At 43.7% G+C, this 20,566-nt stretch overlaps 7 protein-coding genes across 7 annotated transcripts; 5 read left to right on the forward strand and 2 right to left on the reverse strand.

Annotated features, from left to right (window-relative positions):
• Window positions 1–244: 244 nt before the first annotated feature.
• Window positions 245–2,193, forward strand: O0I10_011338 (uncharacterized protein; the record flags this gene model as incomplete). Its single annotated transcript, XM_058491307.1, has 7 exons — window positions 245–278; window positions 497–567; window positions 620–657; window positions 722–1,217; window positions 1,275–1,680; window positions 1,742–2,061; window positions 2,131–2,193. 7 exons carry the CDS (start codon window positions 245–247, stop codon window positions 2,191–2,193), a joined length of 1,428 nt encoding a protein of 475 aa, XP_058337952.1.
• Window positions 2,194–3,101: 908 nt separating this feature from the next.
• Window positions 3,102–6,090, forward strand: O0I10_011339 (uncharacterized protein; the record flags this gene model as incomplete). The annotated part of the gene is made up of 8 exons (XM_058491308.1): window positions 3,102–3,212; window positions 3,268–3,366; window positions 3,434–3,499; window positions 3,555–3,656; window positions 3,721–3,813; window positions 3,866–4,084; window positions 4,148–4,730; window positions 4,796–6,090. 8 exons carry the CDS (start codon window positions 3,102–3,104, stop codon window positions 6,088–6,090), a joined length of 2,568 nt encoding a protein of 855 aa, XP_058337953.1.
• Window positions 6,091–6,249: 159 nt separating this feature from the next.
• On the reverse strand, window positions 6,250–8,742 carry O0I10_011340 (uncharacterized protein; the record flags this gene model as incomplete). The annotated part of the gene is made up of 3 exons (XM_058491309.1): window positions 6,250–8,426; window positions 8,481–8,531; window positions 8,667–8,742. 3 exons carry the CDS (start codon window positions 8,740–8,742, stop codon window positions 6,250–6,252), a joined length of 2,304 nt encoding a protein of 767 aa, XP_058337954.1.
• A 146-nt stretch (window positions 8,743–8,888) lies between these two features.
• O0I10_011341 (uncharacterized protein) lies at window positions 8,889–10,249 on the reverse strand (the record flags this gene model as incomplete). The annotated part of the gene is made up of 6 exons (XM_058491310.1): window positions 8,889–9,116; window positions 9,184–9,238; window positions 9,294–9,765; window positions 9,827–9,966; window positions 10,024–10,103; window positions 10,172–10,249. The coding sequence occupies 6 exons, from the start codon at window positions 10,247–10,249 to the stop codon at window positions 8,889–8,891; spliced, it is 1,053 nt and encodes a 350-aa protein (XP_058337955.1).
• Window positions 10,250–10,834: 585 nt separating this feature from the next.
• Window positions 10,835–11,698, forward strand: O0I10_011342 (uncharacterized protein; the record flags this gene model as incomplete). The annotated part of the gene is made up of 3 exons (XM_058491311.1): window positions 10,835–11,483; window positions 11,540–11,613; window positions 11,681–11,698. 3 exons carry the CDS (start codon window positions 10,835–10,837, stop codon window positions 11,696–11,698), a joined length of 741 nt encoding a protein of 246 aa, XP_058337956.1.
• A 430-nt stretch (window positions 11,699–12,128) lies between these two features.
• Window positions 12,129–12,731, forward strand: O0I10_011343 (uncharacterized protein; the record flags this gene model as incomplete). The annotated part of the gene is made up of 1 exon (XM_058491312.1): window positions 12,129–12,731. The coding sequence occupies one exon, from the start codon at window positions 12,129–12,131 to the stop codon at window positions 12,729–12,731; it is 603 nt and encodes a 200-aa protein (XP_058337957.1).
• A 478-nt stretch (window positions 12,732–13,209) lies between these two features.
• O0I10_011344 (uncharacterized protein) lies at window positions 13,210–16,446 on the forward strand (the record flags this gene model as incomplete). Its single annotated transcript, XM_058491313.1, has 5 exons — window positions 13,210–13,759; window positions 13,812–15,794; window positions 15,856–15,990; window positions 16,053–16,104; window positions 16,164–16,446. The coding sequence occupies 5 exons, from the start codon at window positions 13,210–13,212 to the stop codon at window positions 16,444–16,446; spliced, it is 3,003 nt and encodes a 1,000-aa protein (XP_058337958.1).
• Window positions 16,447–20,566: the final 4,120 nt, after the last annotated feature.

Below are 20,566 nucleotides of genomic sequence, written 5' to 3' on the forward strand. Positions count from 1 at the left end.
CACGTTTCTTTCATTTGTCTCCAATTCGATTGCAATGAAGGATGGATAAAGGGAGGGAGTGTGTGTGTGTATATACATATCATGCAAGGTATCGTCACAAGCCTTGCACTTTCCAATTCAAGACGAGCTTCAAATTCTGCTGTCTGATTCGTCTTTTTTGTGTATCTAATTCTACCCACCCGTGAGTTTTCTTCTTGTCCCAAGACGTCCCACGCAACGATCAACAAGTTGCAACCAGCAAAGCATGTCTTCTCCAACTGAATCGATTAGCGACTTTGGCAAGTTATCTTTTATCCTGTGAGACACCCCCTTTCGTCATTGTGTCCTCTCCTTCTCCTCCCCGCGCGTTCTTTATAGACAACCAACACCACCACCACTACTGCTACTACCATCATCACCACCACCACCAATTCCATCGCCATTGTTCGAGAGGGGGGTGAGAGATGGGAAGCGTTGGCATTGTGAAAAAGTCATTAACCTGGATGTATGATAATAGACGACGCTGCATCTACCAAGAAACGACTTCGTGATCAATCGGTTGATCCAGAGGAACCTACCAAGGAACAGGTAATATCTTTATTCGATAAAGGACATTGGGATACTGATAAGCTATCATTAGGTGGATACTTCAAGTGTGAGCACGGCTCCAAAGAAGACGTAAGTGATAGGGTACAAGCGTACAAAGACATCATTGTAGGATATTCATGCACTCGGTTTATAGCAAACATGATGACGAGAACACCACCTCTGTACGCACCATTCGTCAAAACTTGAAGGACATGTCAACAGCTGACAATGCTAATATCAACACCACCACCACCACCACCACCACTGCTATGGAGGATGAACAACAACAACAACAGCAGCAGCAACATCAACCAGCATCATCCACTGTATCACCCAATGATTCCGATTCCGAGTTAGATACTGCCAATGTTGGATCATCATCTGCAACAAGCAATAATGGTAGCACCAATTCAGCCATGGCACGGTTTGGAGGTTCTTCAAGTGGTGACAATAACAACGGTTGGGGTGAATTTGCTGAAGACGACAATGAAAAACAACCAACGACAACGACGACGACGACAGCATCATCGGATCAATCGTCAGAAAAGCCAAAGTATACTTTTGGAGCTACATCAGGATTTGGTACAAAAGGATGGGCCGCATCACAACAAACAACACCCTCTCCCTTGAGTACAAATACAACCCAAAAGGTAAAGGAACACAAGCAAGCAATCAGGGCAAGATGGAATGCTTACCTCTGTACATAGCATACATTTGGTGGGTTTTCTTCAAGGACCTTTGGTGGCAGTGGCACCAGTAGCACTTTTGGTAGCACCAATGCAGCAACAACAACAACAACAGCAGCAGCAGCCACCACTACAGCATCTACAGCGACCAGTGGAAATGATGCTACAGCTTCTTCCTCCTCCTCGACATCAACACCTTCCTTTGCTTCCTTTGCTAATGCAAGCGCTTCTCCTTTCGCTTTGGCAGCTGCAGGTGGCAACACCAATGCCCTGTCATCTTTGCCCAATGTCTTATCCAAACAACCATCGGCTGTATCTGAAAAGAGCGACAATGATGAGAATGCGAGTGAAGCATCTACGACCGCTGATCATCCTACGGAGGAATCAGAATCCACAAAAGTAAAAGCCATAGTCCAGCAAAAAGAAGGTATATGTATAGAATGGCTTTTGGGCTCTATCCCACCGATAACTAATCTTCTTTTTAATAGTGAAAACTGGCGAAGAGGATGAAAAGACATTATACCAAACCAAAGCAAAGTTGTATGTGATGGAGCAATCAACCGGGAATTGGAAAGAACGAGGAGCTGGTACTATGCGCATAAATACCAAGGAAACTGCATCTGGCACCCAACAAACACGGATTGTCATGCGAGCTGATACCGTCTTTCGTGTGATCCTCAATTTGCCCATGTTTGAAGGCATGAAGTTCCTCATTATGCAAGACAAATTCGTTCGCTTTGCTGGTTTTGAGACCGTAGTCAAGGACGATGGTAAATCGGAAACCAACCTGGTCAATTATGCCCTCAGGGTAAGTGGGGGGGGGAGAATTGTGAGTGAATGAGTGAGTGACGGTATTCATATCAATCGATCTCTCTAGGTGGCAAATCCTAGTATAGCAGCTGAATTGCAACAACAATTGACAGCCTGTGTCCCTCATTAATTACATAAAGCTGATATTAAACATTTCATGAGAGCATATAATCTTGTATCGAGCATCATTGCTTCTTAATCCTGCACGTAATACATCTTACCATGTTTGATTCGCTTCATTTACTGACACGTGCCATACACAATGACAAATCACGTGTCCATGGGTTGCTGAAGAAGAATTCCCGGTAAAAGAGATGACCATGCAGCTTTCAAAGGATAATGGTCATCGCATTTCGGTTAGTCTTGCCGTGGTATTTGGTGTACGAAACACTGACCACCTTCCACAAGTGATTTATGTACTACTTGCACTTTTTCAATCTTTGATATCGATTATGCAATGGATCTTCCTATCAGCAAATGACCAATAGTACATAGCATGATATCCTTCCAAAGACACTTTTATAATGGTATCATCATCCTATGTATGTATGCATGTAGAGGATCGACATGTTTTAACAACAACCCAGGTATTACAAGGTGGACCCCGTGTTTCTTTTCTAGATTGGTGATCCAGATGAGCTTAAACCATCCTGAAAACGGGATAGTGCATCAATGTGTTTTTATTACTGTCAAGTTTGACCGAAACCCAGTGAGCTATTTTTGGGGTATGGATCTACGCTGTGATTTATTAGATATTCTGTTGCAGATGATCGATGGTGGTACAAACTCCATGCTGTCTTCCTCCGCCGCTATATTAAAACTGGCCAAAAGCAGCCTACGATCAGAAAGGAAGCACGCATGTCTTTTTGCCTCTCAGCTCATTATTAATCTACTACAACACTTTTTATTCCTTCCTTCCTTCCTTCCTTCCCCTCCCCCCTTTTTATCCTTCTTTTTCTGTCAATCGCTCATTCACCACACTTTGGGTGGGTCATTTCTCTCTCCTTTCTGTCCTTTATTTTCTACTCTTACCCCGCAATGAGCTTGGCATCTTCCAATGGGTCCACGTCGCCATCTAACAACAACCCGTTGTCAGACCTAATTCGCACCGAGAAAGCTTACATTGACACACTCAAGATTATCGATACTGTAAGTGGATGCATACCATCCAATAGAACAAAGGTCTCATTGTTGTATATCTTAGGAACTCGCACCTTTGCTGCAAAACGGTGCTGCTGCCATCTCGGATGATCTACTCGATAGCGTTCACGATATTCTTGTCAGCAATACTCGTTTCTACCAGGTACAATCATCAACCATGTCGATGGCATCATTGGGTATTAATAGGATGCTATGCTATGCTATGATAGCGATTGACCCGGATTGCAGCCAACCCTGATACCATCAAAGAATTGGGAGATTTACTAGTACAATGGGTAACGTATGAGCGAACACAAACAAAACACACATGTTCTGATACATAAATGGTAGGTGGATGATATGCATGTGCCTTATACAAGCTTTTGCGAAACCTTTGCTGCTGAAAGTGACATTTGCACAAAGACGGATCCTCCTCTTGAACGAAGATTAAAGGTAGGCATTCAGGCTCATTATCACATGTCGTCATCCATTTATTCATTTATTCATTCATTCATAGGAACTTTCGATAAGGACCAATCGTGAGGTGACATTGAGCTCTCTTTTCAGTGCACCAATGGAGCAATTGCGCTATTACAAGGCATTGTATACTGTAAGTAGCATACGCATTGTACTTGGATCCAAGCATTGATCTCTATGCATAGCGATTTCTGCAAAGTGCACAACCAGGGAGATCGGATCACAAGTTGTTGACCAAGACCCTCCAACAAATTGACACCACCCTTTCAGCAATGCCAACAGTACCAACCATGCCTAATCATGAAGAGGATCAAACGACATTGGCGCATGATGATGGATCTCCAGGGCTACTTTCGGGAATCGATTGTTCAGGTACCATGGATTTGTTTACTGGGATGCCCAAGGTAAATCATATAAGGTGGATTAGGATGAGGTTTTGGATTCATCTAATCACTACCTGATTATAGCCTTATTCCATTACGAGCACAAGGAAATTGGGAAGCATGGTATTGGAGGATCATTTCATCTTGTTGCCTGAGGGAACGCATCTTTCAGCTCCTACTCGTGTGCAAGCAACCTTGACAACGGAGACGCTTATTCTTGTGGATGCATCAGCACACAAGCTATTGTATGCACCGATACCTGTGGATGATTTGACGAGCAATTCAAGGAATTTGGATCGTGAGCTTGTTGGTGAATATGTGGTTCAATTGACCATCCAAGGCCAAAAGCATTTATTGCTAAGAGCGGATACCCGAGAAACAAGGAACAAGTGGGTTGGCGTACGTGCTCAGGCACCAAGCTCAACGACATTGACACCTCGTTCGATGCGATCCATTGTTCAAGGAGGTGGTAACCAAGCAACGCCACGTATTGATACCAATGCACGCAAGAGTGTGATTCGTAAACAAGATATCTTTTCGTTTTATCAAGATCAATCAGGGGAAATTTCGCCTTTATCGTCCGAGGAGGAAGATGAACCAGTGACAATGACCACCACCACCACCAATAATGGAGAAGCAGCAGGGGTTACACACATCCGACCCAAAGGTAATTTTGCAGGATTATTGAATGATGGGAACCAATGTATACTAAATACAAGGGCAATCTATTAGTACCACCTTTACCAATCAGTCGGAAAGAGGATAAGCACGAGGTGCCAACAAGTGCGGATATTACGACCAAATCGACACAGCTTTTGACTCCAAGACCTAGTCCTTCGTCTGAGGATAGTGGCAGTAGTCGTGGAAATAGTCCAGTGCGTCCAACAACACCACGAACCATTGAGATCAGTCATGCTGTGGCACCCGTTGCTGCAATGCAAGCCATTACACAAACAAATGATTATTTGGTGCCTGGTGCACAACAACAACAACAACAACAGGTCAATCATCAACAACAACATAGACCTCTTCCTCCTCATCCACCCATGAAACAACCTACATGGCCTACACCTGCAGCTCCTATGAATCGTGCTCCTAGTCCTGGTCCACCTGTTGCACCATCACATCAACCACCACCACCATCCCATCAACAGCAACAGCATCTTGCTCCTCAACAACAACAACAACTTCGATCTCAACGTTCCATGCCAGAATTGGTTGTTACCCCGCGTCATCATCCTCCACCATTGCCTAATCATCATCAACAACAGCAGCCTCCACAAGGAAAAGTGCTCTATAGCAATGGCTATTGTCAAGTATTTCGCTGGAAAGGGCAATCATGGTATGGGGTGGATGGCCAATGTCTTGTGCAAGTACGCCAAGTGACCACGCATCGGGCATGTTTGAGTATCCAAATGCAACATTCAGGGCAATTGTATTTGAATGCTTGGGTATTGCCAAGTACATCCATCAACCATGCATCACCTACCGATATCAGTGTGACAGTACATATGGCGATGGGAAGGGAGACCTACTTGATTCATTTGCAAGCACCCCACGATGCCAATGCCTTGTATCAATCTTTATTACAGACGCATCAGTTGGCTCTGGCAGCTGACTTTTTATCCAAACAAGATGATGATGATGATAAGGAACCACCCCAACAAGAGGATGCAGCAGCAGCGGTCCCTCAAACAGAACGACTCGTGATGCAATGCAAGACCAAGTTGTTTGTACAAAATGAACATGCAAAATGGGGTAGTCTTGGGAGCGGTCTTGTGCTTCGATTGTCACAGCAACAACCCAGCAAAAAAATGTACATTGATATCGAGGATGGCAAAAAGAAAAAGTTGGTCAGCGCCATGGTCCAAAGCCGTAACGTGGGTCAAATCGGTCCTAAACGCATCACATTACTTTTTATTACCGAAAAGCAAGCCGTTGTGTACATGGTCCAAGTCAAGGAAGAACAAACAGCTGCTAAATTGTACCAGTATCTCAAGACAAAGAATTCCGATAATGGATGGTAGATTCATTCATCCCTCTCTCTCCCCTTCACCACCACCCACCTTACTTTTTTATCTAATCATTTTCTTCCACCACCACATGTATCATATCATCCGTCATCTATTCATTCTTCCTTTTTTCCCTTTTTACTTTGAAATATACAGCACATACGCATCTATTTATCACATGGGCCAATCCATAATGGGTGAGTGAAAATATCGGTTGCTAGGTTCAGTGTTATCCATAGCTGGGGTGTATACAAAATCAGCAAAACGGAATAAATCGAGATCGGCATGAGCCCAATCCACTGGCTTTAACCAAGACCAATCCTCCTGTTGATGATGAGAAAAATCATGACTTGATGCTGCTGCTGGTGTAGTAGTTAATGACGTGGGAACGGCATCATCAGTTCCTGTCGTTGTATCAGGTTCTTGCTGAGACGACCATAACGTTGTTGGCTGCATTGGTTGTTGTTGTTGTTGTTGTTCTGGTGAAGGTATTCCACCACATCCATCCTCAGCCTTTTCACCACGAATTTGTTGATCGATGCGAGCCATCAATGCTTTGACGTATTTATGATGCTTTACAGGTGATCGCTTCAATACATGGGCTATTCGTGACATTTGTTGCTTTGCATGAGCTAGTACGGCCTCCTTGGTAGATAATAGCTGATGGCCGTAAACGAGGCATGCCATGACCAACGTATCCAATGTAAAATGGCACCATGGTTGCCGTAGCTGAGCCCAACATTCCAATAAATCAGTGATAGCATCGGCTCCATCCACACATAATTTGAGTGATAAAAGTGCAATAGCTGATGTTGAGCATGTGGTTGTATCATCGTCAGGGTGGTTGGGTAAAAAGATGGAATACAGCTGGCACATTTGAAAGTGATATTCAAAGTTGAGCTTGAGACAAGCTTGTTCTCGAAATGATGTCGTGGCCCAATCGCGTGTTGTCAATGGCTGTTGCAGTTTAAAGTAATCGGGAAGGTTGTGGTACCATTCCTTGAGCTGCTTTTCAAGATCGGATACGGTTGCAAGATAGGGGTCAGCATGACCTGAGATGCTTGTATGGATGCGTCGATAGATTTGATTGATCTTGTGACGATGTACAGTGAATTCGGTCCTATAGCGTTGTTCTCCTTGTTCGTGTTCCATGACGCGAGGTGCATTGACACTGATAGCATCATCCAATGGAAACATCAGGGGCTTATCAGAATGGGCGGCGTATAATGTTTCTAGGAATTCGGCTGCTGCAAAGAGACGGCGTCGTGTTTCATTCAATGATGGATTGTTGTTCTTGTCACAAGGGGATAATTCTCGATGCAAACCAAGATCAATACACATTCGAGTAGCCAAACCAAGGAAGGTGTATGCCTCTGATTCATCCCTATCAGGTCCAGTTTTCCCAATGCTGTAAATGTACATAAGTAATAAAGCATGTACGGTGGTCAATCGAGGAGTAAGGAATTGATCTTTGAGTAAATTTTTGGCAGCAATAAAGTAATGCTCCCCGACACGGTTGGGATCTTGGCCAGAAAAGGTCCCATGATAAATAGCTGCATGACGAGCTGACCATGCCAATATTGCATTGAATAATAATGGACATCCCGTCTGCGTTTTGCATTGTTGGATAAATGTCTCCATATCCGGCAGCGGTAAACAAAGAAAGCATTCCTGGTAAATCTTGAGGAGCTGATCCAATAAGTCTGGGTTGATAGGGGTCGATTGCTTTGACGTCTCCATGGATACCATTGGACCATTATTGTTCTTGTTTCCTCGATCACTCGTTGTACTCGACTCCCATGCACTGTACAATGGAAAGATGATATCCTTGGACTTGTACAATGGATTTTGTTTAACAATGACAGCATCCTCTGCTGAAGGTACAGATGACGATCGCTTAAGCCGACTTCCTTTTTCATTATTGTTGCTCGATGAATGAGTCGTGCTTGTTGCCTTATCTCCTTCTACATGCACGGTTGCTGGCCTTCGCGTATTACTCAGCTGCAATTGCGAGAGACCAGAGAGTAAAATGTCGTACAAGTCATTGAGCGAGATAATGTTGGTATCAATCCTTAACCCTTCAGGTGTAAGTGAAAGTGTCCAATTTGCCTTAACTCCCGGGATAAGCTCTGAAGACGAGGATGACAGTAATGGATGATCACTTTGCTCGTTCCTTTTCCGCTTCTTTGCCGATCGCATCTCACTAGCGATAAATTGAGTATCATCCTGGACTTGTTGGACACCATTCTCGATTGATGCAATTCGATTCTGCAGCTGTGTCATCGTATCATGCAGTTGTACAAGATTAAACAAATCCACTTGCGTCGGTGCACCGGTGTATGAGCATGTTGCTGTTGCCATGGTACATTAATACTTGATCAAATGAATACCTTTTCCCCTTTTACCTTTGCCACTCTGACATCGACCACATGTTGGATGGATAAAATCGCATTTGACTTTATGATATTAGCATCTTCACCATTATTGCATTCACACAACAAGTGGAATTACCCTTTTTCTTTCTATTTGAATAGAGTCAGCATGTCACAATAATCCATCTACTGTTATTGATGCTTGCCTGCATCGTTCACATGCAAGGGTCATTCGCATACGTTTCGAAGTGGAATGAGGATCGTCCGTATTTGAAGGTGATGGTTGGTTTGTCATGGATGCAACGAAAAGAGACAAGGGCAATGAAGAGGAGGAGGAGGATAAATACTATATTTATATATAAATACAACAAACACAAATTACAAACAAGACCAGCTCTGATCTCATGCCACTAGTGTAACCGACGGGGTAGGTTTGGATGATTAATCTCTACGTCTTTGGTGTCTAGCAAGCATTTCGGATATTAAGGACATGGTATCTAATCCAAGTGTATAATAATGATCGTTCTTTTTGGCGTTGAATATGCTCATGTGGGCCTCCACTTCGCCTTCAGCTCTTGATGGGATGGGAATGAAATAATGTGCTGTTTCAGGAGGAGGCAATGCAATGAATGTTTTTGGATCCGTGGCCAAACTCTCATGATTCTCAAGCTATTATTATCCTAGTCAGCGATGCCCATTATCAACCTTCTTCTCGTAAATATCCCACGCAACGTACTTGTATATAGAAACATCGAAACAGGACATCATCCAGCTGAGAGAGACGACGCATTCTAATGCATATACATGAATACAAAGGATATCCTTGATCATCCCACTTTTACATACCTTTCCCAACATGCTTCAAAATCCATCAATGTGCTCACAAACTCAACATGATCCATTGCGTCGTTCACCTTTGAAGTAATCACATCTTTGGCCAAATAGGCAGCAGCCCCAACAGCAGCAACACCCACCACACCAGCCAATAGACCCCAACCAGACGATGATTTTTTTGTAGCTGTATTCGAAGCAGCGGCAGCAGCAGCAGCACGAGTCGTAGTTGAAGATGTTGCACCTGTCCACGTGATTTGCTTAGCTGTAGAGGATACTGATCGAGATGAAGTTGTGGCGGTTGAGGTGTTGCTTGTGAAGAATCGGCTGACATGGTTGTTAAGCTTATCCATATGTGACAATGCTGTGCCTGAGACAAAGCGATGATTGAGTGAATAGAATGGTGTATCGTATGCGAGTAATCCAATGACCCGTGCTTTGGTGCCCAGCAAATCTTGGCCCTTTTGTCGCAATATCACCTCTGCAGCTAGATTATTATCAATCAATGCGTGATCATCCTTTGATATCATCATCAATAAAGTACTTACATACAAGTCCTCCCATCGAATGACCAAGTAATACAACCAAAACATTGCCTGTTTGACCTGAAGATGCCATCGAAGTTTGCTGCTGCTTCACTTGATCTTGTAACCACACTTGCAAGTTATGCACCGCCACGTTGAAGTCCCTATCAGCATCTTTTAAGTACACAAGCCATTCAACACATGCACAGTCAATAAAGTACCCTGAAGTCTTGTATCGAGGATATACAATAGTGTGTACATCGCTACTCGTTGCTATGGCCTTTAATCGCTCTGGGAAATCCTGCAAGCAACAAGCACTGTCAATGCCAACCGATTCCAAACTCCATCCGCAATTGTCCATTTGCATGCCTTGAATGTCGTATCTGTTCCCCGAAAGCCGTGAACGAAAACAAGTAATAGTCGATCCTGTGGTGCCGTCATTGGCATACACCGAAGTTGAAGAGGTATGAAAACGAGAGAAAGAAAGGTGCTGCTTGTGTAGCACTTGCCCTGAAATGTCCGCTGTTGCTCAAATGATGAAATCGAGATGCCTCAAGCGGTTCACGTGGTTCCTTGCATGAAAGCAGGTTTCCATCCTTTTTCCCTCTGCCTATTCTCCAAATAAAGGGGTGTATATTTCAACATCTTGGATACGTTTATGACTCGTAATGTCATTTGTTGTCCTTTGCTCATCCTGGTAACCAACACGACGAGAGCATACTACGCTACTGTATTTAAGATAAATCGTGTACCACATACATCTGAAGGATGGTACTAGGGGTAGCATTGTATTTCACTGTCAAGTATGTAAAGGACAGCTTTTGTTATCCCGTCATTAGACATCTCATCATCTCAATGTAGCACTGCCAACACAAGCATAGCCGAATACAACCCACAATCGAAATGTGGCGAAGTAGCTGCAAGGATTATATACCTTTCCTGGATTTGTTGTATCACGCAGGATTTGACATAATAAATAGTGCATTTTCTACCATATCTGTTTCTCTGTTTTCTTCCATTTCCTCTGTAATCATGACCGTCGTTGCTTCTAAAGCCTTATCCCATGTGAGAGATTCTTTTTCTACGTCTTTGCAACGATCACAACCAGTAACCAATGACATTCCAATGCAACAACAGCAACAAGGACAACATCGAGAACAACATCTACCTACTCTTACAGCACAGGAGAAAGAAACAAATATGATCATGCTGGAATCAAAGCAGGCGGATGGGTACCTGCTGGCAGGGCAATTTAATGAAGGACAAAGGCGCTATTCGAAAGGCCAAACTATCCATGCTGATTCATTGCCAAAAGTCCCATTGAGAAATCCACACTGCTGGGAGCTACGCCGTTCCCTCAAGAAGCTCAACATGCGACGGGGAGCTTTCATCTACTTGTTCCCATATCATGTTTCATGCATCATTTTCGATCATTTGTCACACTACGAGCTTACCACGTGTTTGGATGTTTGCGAATTATGGAGCCACTTTATTCTGCAATGGCCGGGGTTCTGGGACACACATCGTCATAAACATGTATTTATTGACCGTACAGTGGCTAGCTCATTTTTGGATGACAAGAATGACCATTTCCGTATCCCAAGTTACGTTGACAACAGGATTCTAGGCCCAATGCTTAAGTTTGTGGTAGCAACAAGTTCATGGAGATACAAACATTTAGGTAAACGTCTCCGCTGTCAAGTGCTTTTTAGTATTCACGTAACGTAATGCACATAGAGTTTGAGCACATGTCCTTGAAGAAGGAACACATTGACTTGGTTTTGGAAGCAGTACAATCACCCAATTCCATAGTTGAAAGGTTGTCGTTCAAGAACTTTAACTTTGGCTCGCAAGTGTATATACTATGTGATATTCTAGGGCGGTGTCCTCAACTGAGGCATTTTACATACCATGTGGATAGCAAACGTCCAGGATTAGACTCCCTGAGGGGGTTCCATTGTAAACTCGATATATCATTTTTGAAAAGACACATGATACAACATTTCTCGAAGGACACAATCTTGGATAAGATCCCTCATGGCGTCTACATGCTTACTACACTTGATCTATCGATGGATGAACGACGATATCGAAACGATTCAGCAGATCCAATCAAAGCCATGGAACCTTTAATATTGCTTCCAAACTTTATAAAACGTTGTCCTCACCTAGAAAGGCTCAGGATCGATTCGTTTGATCACGTTTCGCATGGCCATGTTATACGTGCCGCTATCAAACATTGCCACCGCCTAAAGGATTTGATAGTAAGTGAGTCTTGCAAGATCCCAATTCGCGTGGTGAACAGGTGAGTAACAGCACCCGGCATATGGCATTGTCACCCTTCTCTAATAACCACATGTTACTATCACCACGTAGACATGACACCTTTGCGGGATCAAAAACGAATGGTCTTCATCGCTTCGTGTTATCTGCTCATTATTGGTCCCGCATTATGGCCTGTACTAGTGACATTATGGCAGTGGTCAAGAGACATCATACATCATTGTCGGTGCTCTATCTTCGTTTCGATAGAGAGGTGATTGATTCCCGCTTTCTTTTCCGATTGGCTCATTATAGGCTACCACAGCTACTTGAATTGCATTTGAGTGCGGAGGGGTTCTCGTTTAACGACGACTTGAAGCATACACGAATGGATGGTCTTAGACCATCGTTCAACAAAGCTATCGCTGCTCTTTTACCTCGTTGTCCTAATTTGCGGATATTGCATATTGTCGAGCAACTCTATTGCAAACCTTCGTTGCCTGCCGGACTATTTTCACTTGAGGATAATGTTATCTTATCGCTGGTCGATCACTGCCGCTTTCTCGATCAACTGAAGATTGATACCAGGGAACGCTACATCGTGCAAGATAACCTTACTGCAATAGACTTTGAAGAATTCAACAAAATTATAACAAAGCAAACGTAGTAGTCTTGTTACAGTATAAAAAGTTTATGGTTAATCTTCATAGGGAAGATCTTCTGGGTGTAGCAGTAATAGCTGATCTACGACATGATGATGATGATGATGATGATGATGATGATGATGATGGTTGTTGCTATTTTAAAATGGGACATGATGGTCGACTGGAAGATGAAGCACAAAGATGACACATAACAAGAAGTTGTCGTATGCTTTTATTGGGCCAAGAAATAGTGTACGGAGAAAGGGCAGGTATGGATGTTGCCAAGAACAAGATGTGTATGTGTATTAAGCTTATGCACCACTCGTTTGTCTTTGTTGCATTCACGAGCCACATGGTTTCTAATTCCGAAATGCATTTTGGGGTGCTGTCCCTGGAGAGGTCGTGATTAGCCGGGCTTGGCAGCGTGTTCACACAAATACCTTTTCTCTCTCACACTCACCTTCTCTCTATCACTCTCTCACATACAAGCATTCACCCATCATGAGGCATTTGTTCCACAGTAAAGACCACAAGCAGAACCAATCGCTTCGACTTCAAAAGGAACTGCAAAAGGAGGAGGAGACACTCTGGAAGATTGAACAAGAGAAGCGAAAGTTGCAAGAGGAATTGGACATGAAAATGGCAAGGAAGCTGCAAGAGGAAATGGAGCATCGTGAACAGGATCCCCAACGACAAGAGCAGCAACAGCAACCTGAATTGACTGATGAAGAAGTTGCACGACGTTTGCAAGAGGAACTGAACCGAGGACAATCACCAACACACGATGCTTCACCTTCACCTTCGCCTGCACCAGCACCAGCAGCACCCCCTCCACCAGTGGATACACGTTCTAATCAAGAGCTCTCTGATGAACAATATGCAAGGATGCTACAAGAACAATTTGAAGCTGAGGAACGGCAAGCACAAGAACAGCGTGGATCTTCTTCCTCTCCAGCTTTACCTCCACGTACATTGTCATCAGATAACACGACGCCATCCTCGTCAATTGCTCCACCACCATTACCATCCAAGCCAGTTGCATACAATCATTGTAAGTCATTTATCATTGGGAAAGGGAAAACAAGGATCTAATCATGTTATAGCGACTCATTCTTTGGGTCATGGCTCCACATCTCGTCCACCATGGATCAATCACGCGAGCAGCAGTTCCACAAGTAGCAGCATCAATCTTCCCGATCAACCAGTAACACAACAACCACCACCACAACCACAAAGTTATCCATCAACATCTTCTTCTTCTTATCCTCCTCAACCTCAACCTTCGCAACCTCAACCTCCTCAACCAGCTAGCCCTGTTGCACATACAGTGTATAGTAATGCATCAATACCACCTCCATATCAACCACCGGCAACATCATCAACAGGTTATCCACCTTATCCATCTTCACCTTCACAACAACAACAACAACAACCCCAATGGGCAGCTTATCCTTCACCAACACCACATCCACAGCAATCTTATCATACGCAACCTCCTTCTTCTCCGGCTCAGCAACATCCACAACAACCTTATCCTACGCAGCCTCCTCCTTCTTCGCCTGCTCAGCAACATCCACAGCAATCTTATCATTCGCAGCCTCCTTCTTCGCCAGCTCAGCAACAACAGCATCATCCTATTACTCAACAACAAGAGCCATCCACGGCTACCATGGGATCAACCCTTTTCTCACCAAAGAATGATCCAGTCATGTTCATTGTGCCACCCGCTCAACAACCAACCCAGCAACAAGACGCATCTCAACATCCAGCTTTTATGCCAATGCCAGCTCCTGAAGATCACCAACGTACCATGTATCCTCCTCAGCAGCCATCTAATCCTGTAAATCAGCCACAACAGCAGCCACAGCAACCATATCCACAGCAACAGCAGCCACAGCAACCATATCCACAGCAACAACAGCCACAACAACAACAGCCATTGGATGAAGAGTATCGTTCTGTCAAACCCGCTCAATCATCATCGTCAAGAAGAGTACGAGATCCTACACCTCCACCTAGTCGCTCTACTACTCGTGCATCAGCAGGTTCAGCCAACAAGAGTGATACAAACCCATTTGCTGATAGTTTCGCTGCTGAGGTGTCAGAGGGTGAATCGTCATCAGAGGAAGAGGAAGAGGAAGAGGAAGAAAGGTCGACCCATAAGGATGAGGATGCACCTACTATCACCAAAAAAGTTGGCAAGGACAACCAACAACAACAACAACAACAACAACATGCATTTGATCCTTCTCGATACTTTGATGAAGAGGACCTTGTGGATTTGAATGCACCAGCTCATCATGATGATGACGATGATGATGGTAGTTCAGATGATGGTAGCTATGTGGGACCCGTGTCATCCAAACCTGCAGTGGAGATGGCTGTGCAAACCGAACCTGTCAGCGCTGAAAAGGATCTTGAATCAAAGGCAAATGAGAATGAGGTAGATGCGGTCAAGGATGCTGGTGTGGATAGCAAAGGTATCCAGGCAACCCAAACAACATCATCGAATGAAAAGGCAAAGGACAAACCGGTTGTTCCTGAAGAATCGCTTTTGGACATTGATCTTGAACCAACACCCGTACAACGACATGAACCTAGAGCACGTGCGATATCGAATGTGGATACGAAGGCTGAAATTCAACGACGACTTGCTGAACAAATGAAGAAATCTTCGGCTACAAGAGTGGATCCAACATTTGGTATTAGCATGGGACCACCTCCAGCTGCAGCAAGGAGACGTGATGATTCCGATAAAACACAAGAGGAAGAGGAAGAGGAACGAGCTAAAGACGACAAAGTCCAAGAGACTCTTGAACATCAAGAATCCATGCATTCACTTACACCTGGACCATCCATGTTTTATCACCATCATCGTTCGCAATCAGCAAGTGTTCTTGTTCCTCCAGGCACAGGTCATATTCCACAAGCGACACCTTACATGAATCATGCAGCATATGATGATATGGCATACACACCAACACCCGTCGTCTATCCCGCAAATGTGTTGAGAGCAGGTGCACCGCCAACCATGAGCCCAGAACCTAATGAAGCAGGGTTAGCTACAATGGACAATACGTATGAAGGTAAGCATTTTTTATCATGGGTTGTTTTCGATAAGACGTTTGACAATGGGTCATATTATAGTGCCATCAAACGAATATGGTTATTATCACGTGGATAGCAATGGATACCCTACCAAGGATGACAGCGATGCCAAGTCAGTTAAATCCAACATGACAGCGAATCCAAAGGATAAGGCTCTCCCAAAGATACCCAAGAGTAAGTAAGCCAAGATCGTTTATCATTTGATTTTGTCATTTTGACATTGCTGGTAAAAATAGGTGACCCTAACCACCGACACATTACTGTGCCAAGTGTTAACCCTGGTCAAAGGTAAGTTTTACGAAGGCAAGAGAAGATGATGGTAAATGGTATTCATTCTATTATGGCAGGGTATGGATCCGGCTTAATCCAACCGACACTGGCAAAGCACTTGCACAACGCATTCATGTCGTCGCTACCTACAAATCTCGCAAGATTCTTTCCATCAAGACTACGAGTGGACGTGTGATCCCATTGGATGATACACCTGTGTTTGATGATTGGACTGAGATTGCAAATCTCGAAGATGGCGCTCCTTGGGAAGTTGAATGGGGCCAACTCGACGATCCTTTTAGTGGTGGAAGGGCGCTAATCAAGTCAATCAAGGCTAGCTTGTTGGCAGGCAAAGACTGATTCACCCATACAAATGTACATTATTACCTGTAATCTGCTTATTCCCAACCTGATTATTGCTGTGTTTATAATAATAAAGACGCTTTTGAACAACTCTTCGACATGCAACAGGCTTCTGTACAATGAAAAATCCTTAGCAAATCCGTGCCGCTCTTCGATGCTAAAACAGGCTTGATGTTTGTGTCAAGGTACTTATACCGCTGAGCTGGCTAAATAAACAATGAATCATGTCACGATCAAATCATCACATGCATCATATGTGATTTACTGTACTAAGGATGGTGAGGGACGGTGCAAATAGCATATGTACATGGTGGAGCCCGGCTTGCTGTTTATTCATCCATCATTTTTGAATCTCATCCCCTTTGGCTTATCTTGTAGACGATGATTTAAAGTGAATACGGCGAGTTTGTATTGTCGAAATCTGTACGCAACGCTGATTAGCGAAAATAAAAAAGGCGTCATCATTTTATACTTAAGATGGTCTTTCTTTTGGAGAGTTATTATGCAGTCCCTAGCTGCTGACTTTTTGGGATTGTTACACCAAGACGTTCTGCATCTTTTGCTCTATTATAGTCATACTACTTTGCATTAAACAAAGACCACTTGTCATATAGCATCACGCTTACAAACATAAAGGTGCCTGTATCTCCAAACTTTACAATCAAACGTGGGGTTTTGAATAGAGCAATGTGCTCGGCTTGGCCAACAGCACCTTGTGTGCAAGTTTCATGATCAAGCTTGCCATTCCCAGATTTCGCAATGTCGCTACCAGCCAAACTGGATCTGGGCGTCGACCTCTTCGACGACGACGACCAAAAAATATTTTTTGGGCTGTTTGCGACATTGAACGCGAAACTTTCACATAAGGTGCTGTTGGCCAAGCCGAGCCCATTGCTCTAATAAAAACCCCATGTTTGATTGTAAAGTTTGGAGATACAGGCACCTTTATGTTTTACCTATGCTGTAAGCGTGATGGAGTTGCTTTCTCCTAGTGGATGGTGTCGGCTGCATTAACGGAAAGATGAAGAGCTGAGTGAAACGGCACGTGGTGGTTACACAGACACATCCTTGACAGGTTGCTACATAAATGGATGATGATGATGATTGCCTTTTGTGAAGGTACGTAAGTAAACAGCATCCAATAATGAAGGTGCGTCAAGGTATGCATCACATTTGCATGTAGAAGAAAGTCGAGCTGCATAAACCAATTTGTATATGTAAAAAGATACATATACATATTGAATGAGTCACTCATCCTGAAACTCAATGGAGGGATCTCTTCACTTTTTCTCTTCTCAAGCTCCTTATTGTATCACAAAAGCCATGTACTTCTTGCATGACCGATAACCGGACCACCTTTATTATTCCATCTTTGAAGCAATAGTATGTAATCCACAAGCTAGCAACCTCCAACAAGCGTGTAATAAATAAACAATGCTTTATTTCATCTAGCTATCTTGCTATGTACTGTACATTGCCACCACCATCCTCGTAGTCGTCCTCCGTCATCATTCCTACTCGTACTCGTCACCAGTCCTCAATCTCATCCGTCACACCAAACATCCAAAAATACTTGCTGTCGTGTAACCCTATGAGCCCAACACGCTGGTAGTGTCATAATCTATCCTTTGTAAGCATATCCAAGATAATGAGGCACCAAAAAAACGCGTATTTGAAATAGCTCACCTGTTGATGTGCTCATGATGATGGCGCCACAGGTCACAATTTTGACATACAGTACGACTGGTCATCTTCAGAGTGCCATGTATGTACATTTACCTAACGAATAGTGTAAGCATCACTGATCATTCAGCCTGGTTGATATCAGTTAATTGGTCTTGATGGCAATATTATGGTGCAATAGCAAAAGCTGATCAAGGTAGAAAGCATATTTATTGGAATGTTGCCGTGAATGCACAAGTGTGTTACTAGATAATATTGCCAGATGAAGTAGATACGGGTGAATTACATAGAGTCAACGGGTGTCCTTGTGCCATTGTATTATTGGTTACTGCCGCCATAAACGCCTTCATCCATAATCGCAAAAGAGCTGCTGCGTGCATTAACTGACATGCCAATATCCATCCATGGCATCTTTGGTCAATTGCATCCCATCCATCATCATCCTCAGCCGTATCCACGTGATGTGATCCATCGTTCCTGCCATCTTTCCCGATCACTGCACATGGTTGCATCCATCCATCCATAACAATCGCGAGTCCAATAATGCTTCTGATACGCATCCTTTTCCATCCTGGTGTTGGTCTATTTCTTCCTTGACCATTTCCTATCGCAGCTCAACCAGGTGAAGATTGCTTGTATTGCGGTCTACTTGATAGCTGATATGGCATCGTCTATTGGAATTCGTGCGTATTAAAGCAAGTTGCTGCACCTAATAAAGTTGCTTCCATACAATGCCCATCTGCTGTTCACGTATAAAAGGATGCATGACAGGATGCTGTAAGTAGCTGAGATAATAGAGTGGCACCTGCTGTTACGTTTGGTTGTGGCAGAGGAGCGTGCAAGAACGGGTGTTGTACATAGTAGAGTGGCAAGGTTGTAAACCCTGTTTGAGACAATGGAGCAAAGGCGGAGGACCATGGTGTCACTGCTGCTGCTTCATGCGATAACGTTGGATTCGCTGTGCTGCTTCATGCGATAACTTTGGATCTACTGCTTCTTCTTCTGTTAATGCATCATTTGGGGCCGCAGCATCCATTGATTGTTGTTGTTTGTTCTCCTGCTCACGTTCCTCTTGGCGTTTTTCTCCCTCGTCTATCATTGACTCATACACGGCGCCATTCGCTGTTGTATGTTGTAGCCCACAATCAATATACCAAGACATCACGTAACAAGCCCAGATGCTCCGATTCTCCTTGGATGGTACCTTACCAGCCTGCCCATCTCAATGATTGCTGCTTGCTTGAATGACCCATGTACCCACTTTTTGTGTTAACTGCCACCTTCAGAAGTGCCACCAGTGCTAATAACATTCGATCCAGTGATTCCATGGAATAAAGCCATTGCCACGCCACAGGCAATAATCGTTTATTGCACTCGAGAGAGATGAGCTATCTGCAACGTTTGCATGTAATTGATTAGCCACTTTGCTTTGGCCTGTATCCATTTCTTCAACCAACCTGATATCACTTGCCTTATTCTATCCTTCTTTTGTAATCATGTAAAACGTTTTCTTGCCTCATCCTTGTACGAGAATTCAGTGAGTGGCACCATTCCTTCATTCTCGTGATCATACAGCTCACCTGATCGATGTTGGTCTCTTGATCAATAACGGCATCACCTCATACATAATAGTCAGGTCAAGCATCAGCTAATCCACATGCCTCTTGCCAGAGAATGTACCTTGTTCACCGTTGCCGCTTTTGCCAACGTTGAATAATCTGATCGTGCAATCCCATGTACGCAGTAACCAAGTAAGAGGTGTTGGGAGAAGTGTGTTCTATATCAAGGCCAAGTTGACAGCGTTAGTAAATCATTGCAGCTCGAGTCATCCACGCAGAACCTCTTGTCAGTATTTACCTTGCTAATATTTCGTTGAAGCTCCTTCTCGTATACAATGGATCGTACAAAATAGGGGATCAATAAAAAGTGCTTGATATCCAACAAAGGTGTATGTCGCCATGGTAATGTTGCTGCTGTAGTACCCCATACAATGGCTGATTATCCATATCCATGTGGCCAATGCATTGCTCAAATGAACGAGTGACATGACATAGTCATCTCCATTCCAATAGCTCTCTTCCTCGATGTCCACTTTGCTGCTTCTGCTCGAGACTCGTATAGGATGACCCATGTAAATGAAGATGTTGTGTTCTATCTCCAATACAAGTGAAAAACGTTAGCAAATTATCTGTAGCTTGGATCATGTTACTCTTTGTTGTCGTTACCTTGCCAACCCCTTGCTGTAAAGAAGCATGTGCGAGATACAAAGATCCATGTAAAAGAGAATCAACAATGGGTGCCTGGTACATACAATGGGACCATCCGAATACCTCGTATCTGAATGTTGCGTGTCAACCAGGGACTGTGTGAAGATTATGAAGGGTTAATGTTAATACGACGACGACAAATCACGACATACATGAAAGCAAATACC

This window comes from Lichtheimia ornata, assembly GCF_029851405.1.
Source record: "Lichtheimia ornata isolate CBS 291.66 chromosome Unknown scaffold00087, whole genome shotgun sequence".
Lineage (NCBI taxonomy): Eukaryota > Fungi > Mucoromycota > Mucoromycetes > Mucorales > Lichtheimiaceae > Lichtheimia > Lichtheimia ornata.